The 22,756-nt window shown below is 45.7% G+C and overlaps 1 protein-coding gene across 2 annotated transcripts in view; it reads right to left on the minus strand.

Moving 5' to 3' along the window:
- Positions 1-22,756, minus strand: part of GRIN2B (glutamate ionotropic receptor NMDA type subunit 2B) — a 209,538-nt gene that overhangs the window by 59,223 nt on the left and 127,559 nt on the right. For both annotated transcript variants that reach the window (XM_074577022.1, XM_074577013.1), the window contains one exon: positions 18,607-18,721. In XM_074577022.1, coding sequence (XP_074433123.1) covers positions 18,607-18,721 — 115 coding nt within the window. The remainder of the gene's footprint in view (positions 1-18,606; positions 18,722-22,756) is intronic.

Genomic DNA, 22,756 nt, shown 5'->3' on the forward strand with positions numbered 1-22,756 from the left:
AGGGGAGAGAAGGGAAATTGTCACAAGGACAGCTCTACCTCTCCTCCATCAGCTTCTCATGGGGAGTTTGTGCACAGATTAAAGATGAAGAAGGACTGAGTTGGTCTATACCACAGGCAACCCATCACATGCTGCAGGGGTACTACCAGAAGGACCTAGAGCAATTGAGCATCGCCTTTGCAGAGGCAGCTGCACCTTACAATGTTGCATTAAAAACCACTGCTCCAAAACACGTAATAAGCAAACGACACTTGCCCAAGGCCACAGGTCAGAATATCATTGATACTCAGCATGGCTTCAGGACAGAGAATTAGAAAATGTCAAGACTTTCCTTTTCTCAAGTAAATAAATTTTTTGGGAATGGGGGTAAGGAAGAAATTTACATTCTTGAACAATAAATCTTGAACTGATTTATCCCAGAAATAGGCTCCTTTGTAAACTATATTGACAAAAGACTGAGGACGGAATTTTGTTTCCTTCAGGTGGATTTAGAAAAAGGATCATCAAAGAAAGTTTTAGTGAACTGCATCAAAACAGTTTAGGGATTTCCTCTGGATATGGCAAACTGCAAGAGGTAAGGACACCGTTGTGAGCTTTGTGTCTTCTTCCATAGCCATGGCTACACAACTGCACGTATCTCCAGATACCTACGATACAAACGGGAAGGAAAGCGTTGTCTCCACAGCATGAAGCATCCCTTTCAACAACACCTGCTGATACAAGCAGTCTGTGTAGATCAGTCCATCCACAAGCCAGAAGGTTCCTCTTTCTGCAGCTGCACCAGCAGCAAGAGGAAACTCGGCTTCATGCACTGCTGCTGCGCAAGGACTTGAGGAGCTCCCCGGGCTGCTGTGCTGCTCCTCTCTTATCGATCAAGTCCCATTTCCTGGGACTTCTCCTGAAACAAGATGTCCACAGCTCCTCAGTCATCTTGCTAAGGAAATTAGAGGCATTGTCCTAACCCAGCTGATGGCCGCTTTTTTCTGACTGATGCCCCCTCTTTTGACTTCTTGATTAACAACAGAGTTAACAAATCCCTCAACTTTGATCTGTCACTTCGTATGTTCCCCATTTCACTGTTCCCTACCTCCCTGCATCCCCTTCAGTCAGAGTGTGTCTCCCCTGTTCACTGCCCTGCCTCCCATCCTTCAGTATTTCTGGTGCTCACCGTGTGTAAAAGAGAGATCCTGTGAGAACACTTTCTCCAGAAGAGAAGCCAGAGAAAGAAGGACAAGTAGTTTATTAGCCAAAAAGGAGGCTCCAGGCATCACAGATGTAAGATTTGCCAAATCTCATAAGATCATTGGTTTTATTTATTTCCCATTCCATATTGTGTATTATTTCAATCTCTCCAAATGCAATAGCAATAAAATTGAAAAACATCCATGGAAACACTTCCAATTAACACAAGGTCAGAAAATGACATTAGAGACCTCCACAGCCCATAAAGAAGAAATACACCCAACACCTCCCTGTACTACCGTTCTCCGCAGAAACAGTCTCAGCGAACAGGCAGGCAGTGCAACGTGTCTTAAAGGTCAGCAACCTACATATGCATTTTACCAAGGGCATGGAAGAAAGTCTCTGTATCTGGCACCCGGTGCCAAGATAACACCAGTAGTAAGCTACATGTACAAATCTACAGATTTTTAGCTCAATTAACTTAGCTAATTTCAATCCAGGCTGAAGCATGGAGCTACAAAATACTCAGGATGCAAAGCCACGGAGGGGCTCTGGAGAACAAATTCAGGATCTTCAGCTGCACAGAAACACAAAAGTAGGTAGGCCCACCACTGAAAAAGAGATGTAGTGGTGGGTCAGTGCATGAGCGTTACCCAATGAAATGGCTTGACCTCACTATGACTTCGTCACAGGTTTCTGTACAGTAGCAAGAGAGATAACGACTGCAGCAAGAAAGGCACAAAACTCAACAACTAAAATGAAAACAAAAATGTTTTTAAACAGCTATGGTGCTATTTCTTGTCTACATGTCCAACACAAAATAGATGGGACACTCTGGTACCTGAAATTCAGCCATCCAGGCTCCTTTCATAGGCAGATCAGGACATTGCCTAGTGCTTTTCTGAGCCCTTGTGGCCTCTTCCAGCCAAGCCTCAGCCTCCAAGACTACCAAAAAGATTTCCCTCACACTCACATGGAGGTCTTATCCCCCAGACCAAGAGCCCTTGTGTAGATAAGCAATAACGTCAAGGGAGCAGAACGGAGGTGTTAATAAAAGGTGTGTGTCTGACTCAGGAACCGAATCCTGGTTATTACGGCCTTCACAGCTTCCCTGCTCCCAAACCTAGGCTGAAAAAGGTGAAGAAAATCAAAGGTCTTTAGATCTGCTTCTGCACAGGCAACTCAGCAATCACCTTCCCCTGCAAGGAAGCCCTCTGGCAGGCAGGCAGATAAAGGGAGAGCTCATCTACTTTAAAAGATAGCTGTTCACAGTATCTTACAGGGTTGCTCACAGAAGGCTGGTAACCTGTCTCCTCCTCTTTCTACAGAGGTCAGGGTGATGTCAGAAAATCCTTGAAGCCAGTTCCATTTTCCAGCGCTGTCAGTATTATGCTGCAGGTAGATAGCTGACTGGCCACGTGGCAGTATTCAGTTCACTGCAAAGTGCTGTGGAAATGGATGACCAGTAAGAGCAAAATTCTAAGCAGAAATAACCTTGGTTTAGTCTCTTCCCCAAAATACAAGTTTGTAATCGAGGATGCAGTCAATCTGCTTTCAACACAGATCTCATGAGGGTTATTTATTTTAACCCTTCCCTTTCCTGATCTTTGCAAAACTATCCTGTCCAGCACTGTCTGGAGGGACAATGTTGGGAGAGCGTGAACTGACTTCCTGGGCATGCGCATGAAGGACCAGGCAAGGGCTGTTGTCCCCATCCACTTGAGGACAAAGATGGTGCTCAGGCCTCAGAAAGAGGGGCTGGGTTAGGAACTGCAGTACCAATTTTACAGCATCAGTATAACTCAGTCTGTTTTGCAGCAACAGAGCAGCTTCTGGAGTAAGGAAGTGGGAGAGGGAGAGGGTGCAAGGCATCAAGGAAAAGACACAAGCTTTGCATGACGCTATAGAGGATGGTGTCTAGGTGGCCTGTAAGAGTGGCCTATCAACAACAGAACACCTTTTTTGCTTTAATTTTTAGAAACCATCTTGCAAAGTTGTGATGCTGTCTAAATATTTATCATTAATTCTTATACCTTGTTCCAGTAATTTCTGTTTTTCCTGCCACACAGCTGTGCCCCATGCTCACCATACCCTTCATAAACCCTCAGTAGGGAAAGGGATTGCAGCTTCAGATTTGTCCAGGATCTCGACCTTGAACTGGTATCCATCCCTAGCCATTTCCTCAGGGATCGAGGTTTGGTTGTTCCCTCAGCATCTGCACAGCTTTGCATTTATCATTGCAGAACCTTCTGGAGCAGCGAGAGACGGCAATTTGCTCTGAAGGAGGTACACTAGCTAAGAGTATGTTCTTCTTTTAATACCAGAATCATCTGGTTTGTGATTCTGGCTTTCTGAAACACACAGAAATATCCATTTGAATATAAATGAGAGGAAGTCCCTGACATTGCTTCTTTTGCTGAAAATTTCAAAATAGTATTCAAAAATTTAGGAACAAAAACCCAAAATCAAATTGTACCCATTTGTAGCAATAAAAGACTCTGTAGTGTCTCTTTTCAGACTTCTCGGCCTTCTCACAAAAAGTTGGACTGCCTCAAGGAAAACAAGCATCTCATACGAAAAATGTATTTTAACTGAAATACTAATTTTCCACCAAAAAACCTTTCAGAGGATTTTCTGCAAGTTAACTCAATACGAGTTGCTTTTGGGCAGACTCATTCAAATAGATGTGTTTGTATATGTAGGCCTCTTTCAAAAGGCCTACACTTAACTATTGTAATACATCAGCATCAACAGCTCTTCAGATTACATATCACCAAGACAAGCCCTGATGAGCATGATAGACAAATGAGTCTTAACCAGTGCTTCTTTCAGGATAACAGTCACACTTTCATAATATGAATATCTTCATTATATCCCTTTTGGTGCATTTCTCTAAATGAAATTATATTAAGAGCCTGCCTTCAGGGGACAATTTACCAGTAGAAGCTATTCCAATTGACAAGTTCGCAGCTTGAAGTCTCTTGCTGACCTTCCATCATCCCTTTAGAAAACCTCCACTGCCTTTCACTTCACCTCTGCACAGCTGTAAATTCGTCAGAGCCAACAACTGAGGTGGGACACAGCACCCAGCACAAGGGCAGAAAGGTAGCATGCAACATCTCAGGGGTTTGAGACATCAGCTTCATCTTCACCTTGCATCCTTGTCTATCCACTGCGACCCTGGCTGCACTGCAGGCCAAAACAAACAGCAACCCCCCATAACATCCTTCTGCTGTTGGGCTCTACAGAAAGGTTCAACAGTCCCCAGGGACCCCCTCTCCTGGGTTCATCCACCATGACACTAGAACCGACATCTAATGTCCCCAAATTCTATTTTTGCCTACTGCTCCCCAATTCTGCCCTCCATGGTTCTCACTGTGCCCCTTCACGTGTCACTCAGTCTCTAAGGGCTTCTCCTAAACCATGTTCTGACCTCCACATGGGTCTTCCTACTTGGCCCTTGAGCCTCTTTTTAAGGCTCCTCTGCAGTGCCCTCTCCACTGCAGCAGCGCCCAGGGAATGTGCTCTTGGGGGCAGGTCATCACTGCAGCTGGTTCTGTGCTGCCAGGAGGAGTCTTGGCTGTGGACACACACAGCCTACGCAAGACCTCTGGACTGCAGTGCCAACAGAGCAACAGCACTTCTGAAGCAGAGAGACCTTGCTGGGATCCAGGCTTGTCCTCACTTGAGCCTGCTGAGGTTGGTCTTTGCAGGCTCCCTCTGTATCAGAGGAAGCAAAGGTGCATTCGAGCAGGGACCTGACTTAGCCATTCTGAATTGTCTCCTGGAGCAGTCAGTCTCACCACTGGTCGCAGGTCCAACCTTATGAGTATCACCTTCCTTTCCCCTGTGGTCCCAAGCTCTGAGCCTGCTCAGCAGAAGTGGCAGCACCCCAGCTGCCAGTGAGCCTTTGTGCTGAGGTCCCCCTGCCCTGTGAGAGTCTGTTGTCAGAGGTTCTGTCTTCCTCAGCTTCCCTGATCATCCTTCACATCCTCATCCTCCTCCCATAGCCAATGTACAAAAAAGGCAAAGGTCTCCCTTTTTGAGAGGATGTGAAAACATCTAATCCTCCACTCACATTTCCTTTCATTTCAGATCCTAACTGAAATCATGGGAGACTTTTTTCTGCCTTACCTACCCCTTTCACTGCCCTCTGTCAGAATTATTCAGCTCTCTGAAGCATTACCAGAGACACTATGTAGGAAAGACATGGCAGAAGAAATTAAGTAGTATTGTTAGGTATCTATAATTACCCCACGTCATTTTTTCCACAGTGCAGCAATTTCAAATCTCTCACAGCACTCTCTTTGGAAACCAGATGTTGACCATGTCAGCTGTGTGCTAAGAATGCATTTTCATGAGTTGCGTTTCTTGGAGTTTGCAAAGTGATGGTGGTGACAGAGGGGGATGCTCCTGGAAAATTCCACCCGTGCAGGTGCAGAGACCCGCTGGGCTCCTCAGGGCGCAGGGGGCTTCTCAGCCCTCTCCCTCTGCCACGGCACAAACTGGGCCCCCTCCCCTCAAGCAGAAGGCAGGCGAAATTTCTTCCATGCCCTTGCTCGTAGGAGGGCAGACAGGGTGGCTGGGGGGGAGAGCATGTCTGGGAGAGGGAGGATTTCCCCCAGGGGTGCTGTGCTGCTCACCCTCCAGAGCAACACATAGACAGACATGGAACGATAAAAACAAAAAATGTGGTGGATGTCTCTCCAGCGAGTTCCTCTCCACCTCCCTCCCATTTGGTCTGTCCCATCGCATAGTCAGCAGCCACAGCAACCAGGCTCCCAGCACGTTCATCAGACAACTGGTTTGCATCTTCTAAAAGAATCCACTGATCCCTGATATTCAATCTAAATGCACCTCCTGCCACCCCATTATTCTTTAATTACACTCACTTGGATTGTCCTAAAGAAGTCCTTCCTTTTCTTATTGATTATTCCCTTCAAACACTTGCAGAAAATTATCATACTCTCTATCTGGCAAAAATATATATTTGGAAAAAATCTAACCTCAGCAACCAGGCAAGGGTCCAGTAAGACACAGGCTACACAGAGAAACAGGTTTTAACTAAAGTTCAAGTAACATTGCACAGTAAACCCTGGGAATACTTCGAAGTGTTTATTTGAGACAGGGGACTTCTTAATGGAGAACGTCCTTAGTGCAGATTTCACTAGACTGTACTCTTTTAGTCTTTATTTGTAAGACAGTGTCTCCGTTAGTCCCAGGCTGGAGCAAGGTGTCTGGGCAACGAGCAGGAAAATATATATGCACGCAGGACTTATTCTGGGACCAAACACAGGAGACAGAGCATGGATGAGAACAACTGTTCAAATACAGACACACACAGCTCTCTATGGGTCTACTCCTCATCCTGAAAGCCGAGACCTCAAATAGCAGCCATCTGTAAGAAAAGGGACAAGGCATGAAGCTGGCAGAAACTACAAATGCAGACTGATCTACACACAGGAGAAGCTCCAGGAAAGCAGCTGTCCACAGGTAGTCCCTGCCAGAGGCAGAAAAACTACAGACATGAGATGCTGCCATAATCCCAGCAGTCTTTACAAAGCAAACATAATTAAATGCAGCGATACAAAGAACCCTGGCCTCGGTGAAAATCAGCACACACCTAAGAAGGAAAGCAAATAGCTCCCACTGCTAAAAAAGAACAAAAGTAAAGCACTGGCCTGGAAGAAGTGACCTGAGCAATCCTGAATTCTTAAAAGACCCAGATGATGCTGGGAGCAAACAGTTAAACTCAGCGTGCAGGAGCTGATCTCAGGCAGCAGACTGCAGAACAAGGGGCTCTTTCTGTTATTGCCAGATCTCCCAGCTTGGATAGCGAGACTGTCGTATGACACTGCTTAGACTGGAAAACTTGCAGCACACCTCTGCTGTCCGGTGCTGCGCCCAGTATAAATTGATTTACCAGCAAACACTGTTTCTTCTCAAAAACCACGGGATTACACAATACCAGGGTGGATCTACTGGGAGAACAAAAGGATCTGCAGCACCTATTAGCATTAACGTTGCAGAGTGCATCCCGTGTTATGTGGTGGGTGGCGAGCTGCCCTGCTGCACAGTTTCCCCAGTCACCTAAGGGCTGGCCCTGCATGCTCCAACACTGACCAAAATGGTGTTCTGATGAAGCTGCACAAAAAATGATTTTTCAAGGCAAGGTCTTAACACTATAGGGGGGGAAAAAAAAAAAAAAAAAAGAAAAACCAACCAATTTGAAAGTATTGCTTCAATCTAAACCCAGCTTTGTTTGCTTTTTTTTTTGAACCTTCCACTAATCAAATTTGTCCACTCAACACATACACACAAAAATCATGTTCTTTATCAGACATGATTAATAGAAGTGATGGAAATTTGGATCCAGACAAACATCCGTAAAGACACTTCAAAGGAGTTTCTCTTAAAAAAGAAAAAAATAATGAAAAAATAACCCCAGTCCCAAGAGCTAGACTTCTCTCCTGAGAGGTGATGGAGACCACAGCTTAAACCTCCGTTCCAAGTCAGGTAGAAGGAATTTGAATGCAGTTTTCCCATTGCCTAGGAGTCTGTCCTCACCGCCAGGCTCTGGGATCTGGGAAAAGATGCTGCCATTTCCTCCTCCACGTCTCCTCTGTGAACGGTATCTAACGGCTTTTGTGAGTCTACAGGAAAACACCCAAATGTCAGTTTTCATTTACAGCAATAAAACTTCCAAAACAAATCCTCACCAAAATTAATGAATATTTTTGTTGATCCTGAACTATGTTTTTTCACAGACTCGTTTGTTCCTCCCACCATATTTCTGAGGCTCAGGCATTATCACCTGGAAAGGGATGGACACTGGCCTTATCGCTCCTGGTCTTTAATGATCTGCGTCATTTGCCCCCAAAATAGACATTGGGGACAAAATTGGCCAGAGTCCAATTAAAAATTCCTCACCTCTTTCCATCTGAGACTTTTCTTTCTTACCCTACATGGCTGCGCAGCGCTGTTTTGCATGATTAAACAGCCTAACCCCATTCCACCACACGAGCGGCTGAACGTTACTCATAGTGAAATGTTGCCTGTATGTTAATTTTGCAAAGTGCTTAGGATCCTTCTCGAAGGAAGGAACAATAGAAATGTAAGTCATTATCATGTACAGGAACCGAGGAAATAAACTTAAGGGAAACAAGCACCAGAAACTGTCACATAAAATGCAGACCAAGTCGAAAGCTTAAACAGGAACAAGAAAAAGGCTGTCAAACAATCTTCCAGGCTTGGCATGGTGGGAGACGTTGCAGAATGCAGCTAGCCCGGCAGAAGGAAATTAAATAAGCCCGGCAAACTGCTGACTCAGCGGAAGACAGCACAACCCACAGCACATTTTAGAAATAAACCCAGGTCAGTAAATGCCAGAGCCTTTCACAAGGAAGAAAGGCCAAAGGATAGTGACAGAAACTCAAGACACCACTACGAGGCAACGAAAGAGTGAGTGCCGGGATCTAACGTTACCAAAGGCAGTCTGAAAAAATTACAGACTCAGGGAAAACACAGTTCAGGCAGAGGGAAAACAAACGACGCTGAACATATTGTATGCTCAAATCGATGACACTAAACGCATGCCAGGGTTCATGAGCAGCGAGAGTAACTCAAGCACACAGTAGCTCCAGTGATAACCACAGTTTTAACACTGAGATACCTTTGAAAAGCAGCAAAGAAGTTAATGTGGACAAAACCACAGGGGAAAAGACTGTCCTGGTCTAGTAAAAAATACTGCCAAGACACAGGTCAGCGTCAAGCCAAGTCAACCATGCACAATCGGGATTCAAACCCAAAGCAAGGAGCGTGTGAGAACCGAGAACAGAAATGCTGGCCAGAATCAACACCAGAGGAGAGAAACCAAGCCAAAAACACAACAAACAAGCTATTCCTTACTGGAAAAAAAAAAAAGTTTGAGCAATTTCCTATTAAGAAAAATTTATTTCAAATGCATTCAGAAGCAAATGTGGCCAGACTTCTACTCCAGGAAAAGCAAACTGCCAAAACCCTAGCAAAAAAAAAAAAGGGGGGGAGGGAGGGAGGGAGAGAAAGCAAAACAAAACCAAAAGAAAAAGGCAAAGGAAAGAAAAATGTAGGGTCCTATGAATATGCAGATGAGGGCACAGCAGCGCCTCCCTTCTCTCAAGCCCCGTGGAAGGAAAACAGAGCCTCCAGTTAATAACATTCAGGAAATGTAAAAATAGAAAAAGCAAAGGATTCACAGGCCAAGTAAAGACATCGTCGACATGAGACAGAGTCTCAAGCAAATGCAACCGAACAGATGAAAACGCACCCCCAGGCGCCGGCGGCCCGTTCACTCACTGCAAGTCTCCTTCAGCAGAAGCTATGCTAGGACTTTCTCCAGACGCAGTTTGGTTGGTTGCTTCCTCTCTGCCCTCATCTCTTCACAAATTTCAAATCCTAAAGCCACTAAAATTCCCATGCTTTCGTCAGCTGTCTTTTTGTTGCATAGTCTGGCCACCAAATGCAACAGGAAATAAACGGCCTCTTCCGATGGCACTGGGGCAACTTGTGTGGTTTCTGGCTGCTACGGAGTCCCTGAAGTGATTTCCAGTATGTGGCTGAGGACAGAGCAAGGCAAAGTGAATTTTGCTGTGCTGTGTATCCATATGGTGTTGTAGGACATACAACCCATCCGTGTCACTCCTGAGTGGAATACAGGTGGAGCAATTACAGTTGTCATCAGTTCACTTGTAAATGGAGTTTGGAGAAAAAGTCATTTTTGTGCTCAGACTGAAATTAGAGAAGAGCTTTGGCCTGAAGAGAGGGCAAGGGAGGGGATTCTTAGCATATCAGCATACATCACTTAGACTTTCCACAATGACATGCTTTGCTTAAAAATGGCAATGCACAAAATGAAGCTTTAGAAAATTTCATTTTCACATGACATTTTTATATCAAAACCAGTCTGTGTTACAAAAAGATTTTTACTACATTTAAATGACCTGATGTTTTTTTTTTCAGGTCAGAAAAACATTTTGTGTGGACTCAAAAAGACATATGAATTTGTTTTCATTTGCCAAAAAATACAAAACAACACCCATGTTTCTTTCTTTCATTTCTAACAAAATCAAACTCCCCTTCTTGTGTTTTTGAAGATGTTGTGGACTGATCAGGGATGATAGGATGGATCCTTGATATTGCACTGTGATAGGAATATTTAATTACTGTACCCATGTTTGAAAGCTCATCTTCCCGCAGCAGCTCAGCTATCATCTGAATTAAGATATAGATGTTTATTGTCAACATGCTGAGATAACACATTCCCACGATCAATTAAATGCTCACGACGAAAGGGACACAGATACACAGCAACATCTAACATGCCACGGAAACCTCCAAGCTGGTGGCAAGCAGGAGGGTTTTCGAGCAGAAGCAACATGACTCTGGCAGTAGCGCACCAGCCCTGCACTGAGAAGTGGTGCTGCATCGCAAGACGTAGTCTTACCACCGTTTTTTTTTTTTTTGGTTTTCTCTAAAGTTAGGATTATCCCCTCAGATGTTAAGAAGGCTGAAAATTTTCCAGCAGCACTGGGTATTTTTGAGTTGTTGCACCTTCTCAGCTGCAGCTCTCCAAAGCATGCAGAAGCACCTTTACTGCTTTTTCCCATCTGCCCTTCACACTCTCGACGAGGCACCCATAAGCCTGCACAAAGCCGGTTATAATTCTCTGCTGCCTATCAAAGCCTTCGCAAGAGTTAGGCAGTTGGTGTGTAAAGCTTGCTGCCTACCATGCTGACTAATGTTGTCTGATTGTTCCCTTGACTCCCCCGTTGGTCCATCTGTACCCATCTGCTGCCTTTTGTCTTCTAATTAAAGTGTAACCACTCTGGGGTAGGAGCCACCTTTCTGGTTAACGTTCATGCAGCTCCCTGCAGAGCAGAGTCCCCAGTCCATAACTGGGCGCTGGGAACAGCAATGATGATGCATAAGAGGTGGCTGCATGTACACGCAGCAAGGGGGAACAGTGACCCCCTTGCTGTGTGGCATGGTCGAGATAGCTGGAAGAAAGCCCCAAAAGAGAGCCCTCATCTAGAACACAACCAAGGCAAGAGCAGTAATCTCCTCTGTCTGGATGGTGTTACCACATTAGCACACAAGGCACGGTCCTCGGGGCTGCCCTGTCCAAGGAGTCAGGTTGGCAACCCCAGTAAAGGTCAGATGGCTACAAACACCCTTATCAGCAACACCAGCACGGAAATGGTAGGCGGGATTCTAACTACAGCCTGGGCTTAATAAAGATCTCCAGATTTTCCAATATCTGATTTGCATTAGGGGACAAGGTCTCTCCAAGAAGCTGTCATTGTTTCAATGTAAGAATTCCCTCCGGTAGCCAAAGAGTAGGGCCTGGTGGAGAAGAGCCAGAATATTTTTCTGCAGGCTCATGAATCATACAAATGCACTACAAAATTCAAGCAAACAAAGTCAGAAACCACTTCAGCAAGAGGCAAAGAGAGCAAACAGCTTATACTGACATAATATACGGTGGTTAGGAGGAGACACCCAACTAGTGTCCTCTTTGGTCAAAGAGATGGACTAGCTCATTATTGCAGAATGCAGTAATCTAATCTAATGGTCTGATACAATCAGTCAGCAAAGATACCATTTGATCAGCATGTCCACAAGATTTACGTAGGAGGCTTTTTCGGAAAGATTGTTCCATTTATTGTCTGATAAGGAAAGCTTTGTGTGGCACTTGCATCTGCCCTTCTCCTTAGGAGTCAGTGTAAGATTAACGTGGCCATAATTAGCCACAAATACATACAGTTACATCCTGGACAACTATCAGAAGCCAGGCCAAATCCTGGCAGTGGGTGCAGCATAGGTGTACAAATAAAGCCATCTGGTTGTCTGATTGAATCAGGGTCATCAACAGACCCATCAGATGTGACCTAGATCAGGTATCTAAGGGACACTCACTTGGGATTGGGGTATCCATAAAATATGTATTCTTTGATGAAAGCCTGCTGTCTAATGAGAAGCAAGGGATTCAGTAAATTGCAGTCTCTTAGAGAAATGTCCAGAAAGAATAATTTAAAAATAAGGGGGAAATTGCACGTACAGACTCCCATTCTAATTTCAGCCATATGTGCTTAAATCCAGAACGGTCCATCTGCCCTAAGTGAAGCTATATCCTTCTAAAAACTGGTTCTATGGGAACAGAATCAGTCACTAACTCCGATTAGGTTTAAACAAACTCCTATGCCATTTCTCCTCAGGGACAATGAGTCATAAATCCCCATGCACACAGGGAAATTAGCAAAACAAGACTCATTGGCAAAAACAATCCAATCTTGTCTCACCATAAAAGGAGTTGGTGGGATAAAAAACATTACCTCTCTGAAGTGCCTGGACACGCTGTCAAGATGCCAAAGCTCCACACACAGAGCAGAACCTGACCAAAGGCAGTAACTTCTAACCCAGGGAGGCAAGCATACCTGTGCATGTGTGTAAGTGATCAGAAAGGCTTGCTCAGGTGGGCACCAGACAACACAAGGAGGAAACTGTCTCGAACGATCTAGACATCTTTCCAAAGGCAGGGGAGGGCCTTCAGAGAAGATGCTTGGATTTGTACAGCTGCAGTTTTCACCTCACAACCCTACATTCTTGCTCCTCTCATTTTTAAAGAGCCTTCTTCAGAAAATGAAATTGAAAGAAAAAATATAAATCCTTCCTTCTGCTAGGCATCCTAACAGGTACGTGATACATATTGGTTCTTCATGGAGTGGCCAGTACCATACAGACCCTTACTAAAAGCCAAGAATACTGATCAGATTTTCAGTCCTCTTCCCTCCTCCCATTATTTCTGCCACTGGGACATCGAAGCACACAAAGAAATGACAATGCGTATTTTTTTTAATGCCCAGAAAGACTTGAGATCAGGCCTGAAGGCTGCATTATCATCAAAAGCTACAGCCTGTTCAGCATCTCTGTGGTGTTCATCAGCCCTCCAAAGCTGCAGACTGCAGGAGGTGGCAAGGGCCTCCATAAGGGCTTTTATTTGCAGCCATCCACAATAGCTTTCATGTGCCAACTGCCTGCTCACACAAAAGGTATATGGTAGAAGCTTGCAGAAATTATGTCCTCACTGGACCCGGCTTGAAGTTTTTGCTGATCAGCTTGTCCATAACCCAGTTTTTCTTTCCTATCAAATACGTGGTCTCTTGTGAGACACTCTTCAGGTTCATCTTGTTCATCTTATCACAGAAATGTAGGCAAGCAGAGAACCACAAGAGATCACTTACTGCATCCACCGGCTCTGAGGCAAGACAAGACAGATTTAGACCCTGCAATGCTGGATATTATTCTATGTGTCCTCCAGCAAATGAGCTTCACCAGCAAATGAGCCTCACCATGCTAACAATTAGACAGCTCCCTATATATCTAACAGAAATCCTTCTGCTTGAAAATGTAGCAACATGTTTTCTTCTTTGTGCTTATGGTGGACAGGATAAGCAACTGACCATAATGTCCTTTTTTCAACAATGATTCAGATGTCCAAAGACTTATCTTGTTCCCCTTCCTCTTTTTTTTAGATTAAACAAACCTTACTTTTCCATTTTTTCTTTTCTAAATCTTTTTTTTTCTTTCTGTAGCTCCCTCCCACATCCCAGGGGAACCCTTCCCAAGTACGGATGGGCATAACACTGCCTGGCCCAGGCAGCAGACAGGGCCACACAAGTTCATGAACTCACCTTATGTGGACTACGATCCAGGCTGAACACACCTCTGGAAAGCCCATGCGGCAGAGAGACCGCTTTTCACCCTGTTGCAGCATTAGGAAGTACTGGAAGTCTACAGTGACTGAGGCGGCTGACGGCATGTCACAGCAAATGGCCCCAATCGCAGGGAGCACAAATGTGTGCAATGGTGTAGGGGAACAGGCTAAGAGCAGCCTGCCGGTGAATTTGTAATCATGGCCACACCGATGGCTAGAGGAAGCAGAACAGATGCTGCTAATTGATTTTCAAGAGTTCAGAAGTCAAACACTGATAATTATAGGAGCAGCAGCAGGCAAACATTTTATCTGCTGAGGGGGGTGAGGGTTGATAGGGGCAGAGGATTAGCACACGCAGCAGGGAGAATTAATCTTTCAGCATAAGTTTCCCATCTGTCCTCCTCTAAGATGGCTTGTAGTGGCACCCTGACCAAACACATCATGTGGGGCTTTAACGTCCAGCCAGGAGCAGGAGTTACTGAAGCGTGTGTGGTAAGAGGTGCCCCAAGGAGCCTGAGAATCAAAGGGCTCCGTGGGGTGGTACAAGAAGTTTCTTTCACGAGCCGCATGGAAAGGTGCTCTGAATCCCCAGTGACACACCTAAGGGAAGAGTCAGAGAAGCATCAGCAAAAGGAACACTCTGGGAACAACCTAGTGACAGAAGTGATGCAAAACTCACTGGAAGTTAAAATAGAGAAAGAATACCAAAAAGGGCCTCAGAGATAGTGTCATCCCTGTATTTGCTGGGGGAAAGTGAGGCAGCAGACAGGAGGAGCTGGGAGCTAATGGGACAGGACTGGCCAGCAGCATTTGCCAGCTCTCACAAAGGGATCATGAACCCAGAAGAAAGTCCTCATCATATGTGGGATTACAGGAGAGCAGAGGAGAAAGGCAACCAGTAAAGTAAAAGCCTGGGTGAAAACTCTTCCCACACAAAACATCACAACCCACAGACACAAAACCTAGCGTAGTACCGAGCCTCTGACTCACCTTGTGTGACCTCTGGCTCCAGCTCTTCGCTGCATTGAGGCAGATCCCTTCATGGGGCAATGGGGCATAAGGGTGGACCTCCTACACCACCTCCATCGGTATACTCTCTATAATAAATACAACAGGGGCACCTAGGCACCCAAAACACGCAGTGTCTGGCTGGCCAGTGAAGCAAACACTAACCAGCTAATTAAAAGGTAGTGAAGGAAGGCATGCAGTCTTCTGCCCCTAAAGAACTGAGAACAGAGAAGTGAATGAAATGCAGCACATTTGCTTATCACAAGAGGAATCATTACTCATGGCTACAAGAGCAGAAGAGCTCGGGTTACTGCCCCTTTCCAGAAAGCGGTTGCTCTGTGTTCTTTCACGATTGTCAGCCCTACAAGGCTCCAGTCTGTCTGAAGGACTGAGGAGGAGATTTATCATCATCAGGGTCTGGGGACAGCTGTAGCTCTTCTGGAAAATGAATACCTGTTCTGAAATAACTGTTGAGGTTTTGAAGATATTTCTTCCCAAGTTGGAATGAAAAATCAAAATCTCAGAAAATCTCCCAGACCTGAAATCCTGAAACAGTTCAGTCACTGTCTGCATCTTCGCTGCTCAGAAAATGGAAGGCTTCGGACCTGTTTTAAAACATTTCTTCATACATATATATCCTATGAGGTGTACTCCTCACAATCTATATGCCATCTTTCAAGAATCAACTGCACCAAGATGTACAGAGCAGCAAACTGTGTCACTAAATCCAGAGGAGACTAATAAAAATGATCAGAAGACTAGAAAACATGACCTATCAGGAAAGACTGAACAAATTCTTGTTTAATCTACAGCAGAGGCGACTGGGAGACAACATGATAGAAGCCTTCAAACATACATAGGGAAGATAAAAAGAGGAAGAGAATAAACAATTCTCTATGTCCACTAGGGAGATGCCAAGTAGTAATGGGCTTAAACTGCAGTCAGGGAAATCTAGGTTAGACATTAGAAAAACTTTCCAGGGTAAGAAGAAAGAAGCCATGGAAAAGATTGCCTCAGGATTTCATGGAGTTTCTAGCATTGAAGGACTCTCAGAGCAGGTGAGACAAACAGCTGTCAGGAATGATTTCAGTCTAATTGATCCCTCCCTTTGGCACAGGGAGGTACTAAATGACCTCTTGATGTTCCTTCCAGGCACAGCGTCTTATTATGGATAAAAGTGTGCAGCGATGTAATTAAAGACATAGTGAACGCACACAAGCGGGCTGAATCAGTGTTTCCCATGCAGCCTTTCATCTCTCGAATCCTACCACCTGAGTGTTTGACTTGGAAACTCTCCTGCGCTTTGCGCAGTTTCTTCTATGTATTGCCTTGAAGTTGCCAGGATAAAGTACCTCACTAATTTAGCAAAAATTTGTGAGAGTTTGGATGATTTTACACTGCAAAGCAATGCACTTACAAAGGTATTGGGACTGTGTGCTAATAATACATGAATAATTTATGTCTTGTATTGTTGCATTGCTTGGGAGCTGCTAAGAGCCAGCACTTTGCTTTGCCTGACTCTCCACAAACATAGAACAAAATTATGATCTTTGCCACAAAGAGCTCTGTTTCATCCTTATATTTTAATGTTTGCATTTCTGCTGAATGGAGAAAATTAGGAAAAAGAGTATGAAGTTTCATGTGTGAAAGGTATTTGTCTTGTGATCAGAGCATGTTGGAGATGACTTCTGTGTTTTCCGGGAAGAATCTGCCAGCGTAAAACTCAAACAGCTCAGAGTTCCATTATAATTATCTGATCTTCCCACTGAGCGAGACATCCACTTCAAGGTAAAACATTTGTGTTCAGGAAGCACTATGGCCTTTTCATACCACTATTACCATAGTTCATCATAGACTCATTTCAACCAAGCCCCAGCTCCTATGAAATGAAGAACTGTTCTGGTTTAATGGATGCCAAGTATTTCACACAGACAGCAAAGCTCAGGCAGGTCCCAGGTCCAACCCAAACACTCCAGCTCACCAGCATCCCTTCCACTAATTGTCTGGTTCATCTGAGAGATGACGGATATGCACTCAGAGACCGAACAATCCCTCTTACCACTCAGGGAAGCCCTGAAGCCTTCACTGAGGGTGCCACAGGGTAATACACATGACAAGCAGGATAAAAACAGGACTGCATTTAGCTGCCCCTCCCCAGAGCCTGCAAAGCATTCCAGCAACAGATTCCCTGCAGCCAGCCCTGCTAATAATCCCTAGCAGGATTCATACTGCTACTGCCTCATTTTCCTGCTCTGATGATGGAGTTTTCCTCTGTGAGAACAAATTTGGTGCCATCTAGGAATAAATCCTCTTGGATGTTGCCTGATGGGCTTTAGTGAAGTTGTATGATGGACAGAGCCTGACGTGAGGTCTCTGCAGCCTGAGCCTTGCCTGCTCACCCCCTGTGCAATATCCAGCCAGCCTGCCTCCAAACATGTCGAAGAGGTGTCCACACATGCTGAAGCCGTGCCATACATTTCCTCACACTCCTTTCCCCCTGATACCTCTGCTGACTCTCCCAGACCATACACTCTCATCTGGTGTGCATAGTGATGAGACCATGAGGTAGACAGGTCTTCCTGGAAACCAGGAACAAGCTAGAGCCTTTCACTCTCTCCCCAAACTCCTGCAATTACTGGGAGACCTTAGTGTCTGCCAGGCACTAATGCGATGGCTCTTCTGTCTCCTTCAAAAGTTGTTCCTCCGGTCCTCTTCTGAATGCACTTCTCCTGACAGCTCCCTATTTCATTCTCATTTCCCCATGAACTTCTTCCTGGTGTTGGCCATGCAGACCACATGCAGAGAACAAACAGCCAAAGAGAGAAGGCTTTCTGTGCCTGGTGGGGCAAAGGGGCATTTTTCTAAGCCATACACATGATCATATCCAGACCAAGCTCTGCTTCATATCTGTTGACTGCTCTGCTGAATTTTCCTTGCTTTCGCTCTGACTTCTTACCCCCATCACTTGTTATATCTTATTTTCTTAGCCCTCAAACTACCCCCTCTACTTCAATTCTAACCCTTTGGGAGTGCTTGTTCTGAGTCTGGACCACTGGCATTTATGTGGGAGGTGAAACGAACCAAAGCTTTGCACTAACACAGAAATCCACACCATTTCCAAAATGGTGCTTTGGGTTACATGCAAATTATTCAGAAATATGCAAATTTGGATCTTTGAACAACTCGATACGATCTCACATACACATCCTACTTAATGCACCATCCCATTGCAAATGACACTGGCCAGATATATCAAGGACAGTTAACATTGGAATATATTACTAAGTGTGGCTGCAGCTCAATCGCAGCCCTTTAGCATACAGAACTTCACTGCCTCCGAACCATGCAGAGAAATATTTTCTGTCTCTGCCATTGAAACCCATGGCACAGACGAGGTCTCTTCTCTAAAAGGCAGGAAAACTTATGTTCAGAGGTTACAGAAGGGAAGCTGATGAATTTTTTATACACGCTAATGGAAGAATGTAATGGCATCCTGCATGGAAAAGACAGCAGCCTGGGTATTGGAGATACCAGGAGTCCAGGATGCAAGGAGGAGATTGCCAGCCCTTGATAAGAAGTACAGAAGGGTGGAGGGGATTATTCACCTGGAGCCTTCCTCCATCCTCCTCCCTGAGGCAGTTTGAAAATTACCAAAAATGTCCTACCCTCTCCCACTTCCTCTCCTTGGTCAGAAGGATGATCACCAGCTTGGGATGCATCTGGTATCCGTCCTCACTGAACGACAAATTCCTGCCTTCAAAGGTGACATTGATCAGGTACCTGCAGGAGAGAGAAAAGAGCGAGGAGAATGTTAATGCCTGGAAACCAAACCCAAAATGAGACCCTGTCTCCCGCCCTGTAGCTTACACCAGGATCGTGGGAGCACGGTGCAAACAGTGCTATGATGCTGGGGACAGCAAAGGAAAATCTAAGAGGAAGGAGGTGAGGGAAGCAGGACAATTACTCCAGGAACTGGGACAATCAGGCAAGGCAAGGCAATTGCCCCCATTTTGAGACTAGGATTGGGAAACAATGTCCCACGTTGGGTCTCAATGAATTCCTGAAATTATGACTAAGAGCCATATGCACACACGCGTGCTCACAGTCCGTGATTTCCCCTTACTCCAAAGGGCAGAGGGATCCATAGCAATTACCTGTGTAAACATGCTCCACAGCCTACACTTTGCTCACTTTCCAAAGGGGATTTTACGTGTCATTTGAGGACAGTGATGGCCTACAGGTGAAGCAGTAGAGACAGCCAATGATAAGGGAAGCTGTAGAGAGCAGAGGAAGGAGCAGCACACCTGCGAGAAGATCCATCCCTATTAGAGCCGGCACGCCTCGTGGGGCCCAAAGCAATCCTCTGAAGCAGCTTAGGAATAGGGACAGTGGATGTTGAGATAGTCCAGTTAAAGTCCTTTACGGACAGAGTCATGCCTTATACCCGGCAGGATCAAACTAGAGGGTGATCAGCCCTGAAAATCCCTGCAGCCAACATTAATGATTCTCTTTGTCTGGAAAGGCCCCGTCACTTCTGCGCAAGGCACTCCCCTTTGGGGCATCTCATGTCAGATGTACAAATGGACTATTAAACAGTCCGAGCTTCAATCTTATTTATCCTAAGGCCTTTTCACTCAGCTCTGGCAGCGGGGAAGACCTTTAAGTGGACCGAGATTACGGCTACACTTATTTCAAGGCCTTGCTGCATCGTGAGAGCATGTTAAAATGGTTTTGCTGTAAATGAGAATCAGGTCTATTGTTTTCTTAATTGTCAGACTGTCCAGAATGACACTGTGGGGAAGAAGAGGAGGCAAATACACATTTCACAGTTCAGTGGCTTATATGACATCTCCGTGGCACTCTGACAGTTTCCCCTGTTCATATATTTCACTTCAATTCACAATCCTGTCGCATGAAGTAGATTTTGCCTTTATACACCTGCTCTGGCACCAGCAGCATCACATCACCGTGAGAGGCAGAGGTGACCAAGCTGCCTGCAGGGCTAGCCCCAGGACCCTGCCCTCCAGTGCTTTGCCCAGTTCTCCTATAAATTACACAAGCAACATTTCCATTACAGGCATGAGAGGTTCTTCTGCTCTATTATGCCATGATACCAGGAAACATTTCCTGATATTCAGCTTCAGTTTGTCCCTTCTAAACTCAGTTTGAACCAATTTCAAGAAAAAAAGGGGAAAATGAATCTGTTCTTTCAGTGGGTTCACACTTTCCCACTATCTGCATACAGAGAACTCTCTACTAATTTAATGAAAGCATTGACAGTAGGGAAACTTCTTTGAACAAATAAAAAAAAAAGGTCATGATTTTCGCTTCTTTTTCCAAATTTTTTTTTGTCTTAACTCCATTAATCAACGAAACTCTAATTCCCCATTACCAAGTGTAATCAGCAATGATGTTTATTTCTAAAGGAAATTCCATACTTGTTCCATGTTGTGACCTTCAACGGATGTGCACAGCATAGGAAACACAGCCATAAGGGAGCCCAGCATGAAACATGTGCAACAGGACAATTTTCAAAGGCAGACTATTGGTTATTTTCCAAAAGCCAGACCCATTCAGCACCCAAACACTGAGAGAACCCCAAAACATCTGCTGCTTGGAAAATCTTAGCCACAGGATTGTTTGTAATGGTGTAAAGCACCCCATGTCAGGGCCACATGTGCTTTTTTTCTGGCCTTTCTTTCACAGCCATTTGCATTGCTCTAGTCCTGAAGAATGCAAGGCACAGACCATCACCAGGTATGTGCAGCCTACCAGACCTATGTAAGGCTCTGGTGGTGGGAAAGACCTTCCGGTGCGCACAGAATACAGCTACACCCATTTCATGACTTCTCTGCACTGGCCACCAGAGTAAAGACAAAGCAAGGCTCCAAGAAGATGAGGATGCCATTAGCCTGATGGGAGTTGCAGCTTTGTATGTCAGTAGTTAGAAAGCAGTGCCAATATCTCATTAAACAAACAGCAATAATAAACAGTTCTCAGCCCTCTTTCCCCTCCCACCTGAGAATGATGCCACTATGGGAATCTCCCTTGCACAGCCTGACAAGAAGAGTTCACAGAAATCAGCAACAGATATGACACAAGAGGGTGTCATTTCCGTTCGTTTTCCACCGGAAAGATTAGAACCACTAATAATAATCAAGGAGGGATCATCAGCGACTCCAATCCTTGGAGCTGCCTTGAGATTTACACTTAAAGTGGCACTAAAATCCCTCGCTTCGCACCTTAATGACTGAAATTAGTCTCCAAATTTGGCACAATAACTCTTCAGAGGGTTTTCTCTCAAACCCATTAGCAACGTGTTTACAGAAGTTTGCAGGAGGAGTGCAGAAGCAGCAGCTCCTCCCCGCCCCCCCACCCACCCCCCCAGCTTCCCCTGAATTCCTGCAGCTTGCTGGGTCCTGTCACCTTGTCACCTACAGAGGGATGCAGGGCGAGAGCGGTACGCGGGGAGCTGCGGGGCTTGCTCAGGCACACTGAGCAAGGGGACGCCTATATGACAAAACATCAAGGCTTGAAGGACTCCCTGGCTGGCCAAGCCGGCAGCGCGCTGCAAGGCAGCCACACTCAAGCGGCTCTGCCCTCCATCACTATCACAGCCAGAGTCATCCCCTTCGGCAGCAGCGCTGCCCTGGTAACGCCAGCACTACTGCTGCCTGCTCTGGCCAGGGGGGATTTGTTTCTTCCCTACAGCCTACACACACTCCAGTCCCCAAACAGGCAACCAGGGGGCTGGGGGGCTCCCTGGCACGACTGCACTGAGCCACCAGCTGCAAGAGGGGCACAAGGTGAGGGCAGCAGGCTGTGCATGCAGGTGAGGTAACCCAAGATGAAACTATACCTGTAAAGGGCTTAATCCATGATTGGACTCCAAAACGGAGACAGAAAGAAAGAGGGGTGGGGGGACAACAATGACAAACACAGGTAAATTAATTTAATTTGCTAGAAACACCTTCCAGCAAAGCATTTTGCTTATGCAAGTGTTTCTGGAGCTGCTCGATGTGAGCACAGAAGGGTCGAGCCCTTCCCCAGCCCGGTGCAGATGCAGCAACCGCAATGCCCCAACTCAGCCAAGTGGGAGCAAAGTACAGATGACACTGTGAAAACAGGCCGACACTGTGAGCCCCATGGTACGGACGAGCAGGCAGGAGTCAAGAAGGAAGGGATGTGTCCTTGGGCACAAAGCAAGTCAGATTTGGGGGGACCCGACTCCCCATCCTGTGCTCTGACCATTAGGTAACACCACCCACCCGAGACGTGAGGCTGACAGCCCTGGACGCTAATGGAGAGTGTTTGCAAGGCTGGTTGGCATAGGAAATAGAGCATTAAAACCACATCAGATGGCCAATTTAGGACCGGTGGAGAGATGATGACATTTTAAACGGTTTCAGACAGTGATGGGGAAAGCCTGGAGAGGCAAATGCGGCAGGCGAAGGGGACTTGCGGGGAGACAGGGAGGGCGTTAACCAAATTTTTCTCTGAGGGCGTTAACCAAATTTTTCTCTGCCCCAGAAACAGCTCTGAAGGAGATGCATTTGAAATCAGCACTAACCACTCCTACTTCTGCCTCCAGTGCCTTGCTGGGAATCACCTCCTCCTGAAGCTGCTGACCAGGTGGGCAAATTCGAATAATGCCCCGGTTCAGCCCATCGCACTCCCCGCCTCACGTGTGCGCGCACACACACACATACACTCCCCTGTGCCCTGTCAGTGCTTGTTATGCTCCAATGAGACAAGCGGTCTGTCTGAAATGGCGTGATTACCCTAACATCGACCACTTCCCTGAATAAGACAGGC

Source organism: Larus michahellis, chromosome 1, assembly GCF_964199755.1.
Source record: "Larus michahellis chromosome 1, bLarMic1.1, whole genome shotgun sequence".
Taxonomy (NCBI): domain Eukaryota; kingdom Metazoa; phylum Chordata; class Aves; order Charadriiformes; family Laridae; genus Larus; species Larus michahellis.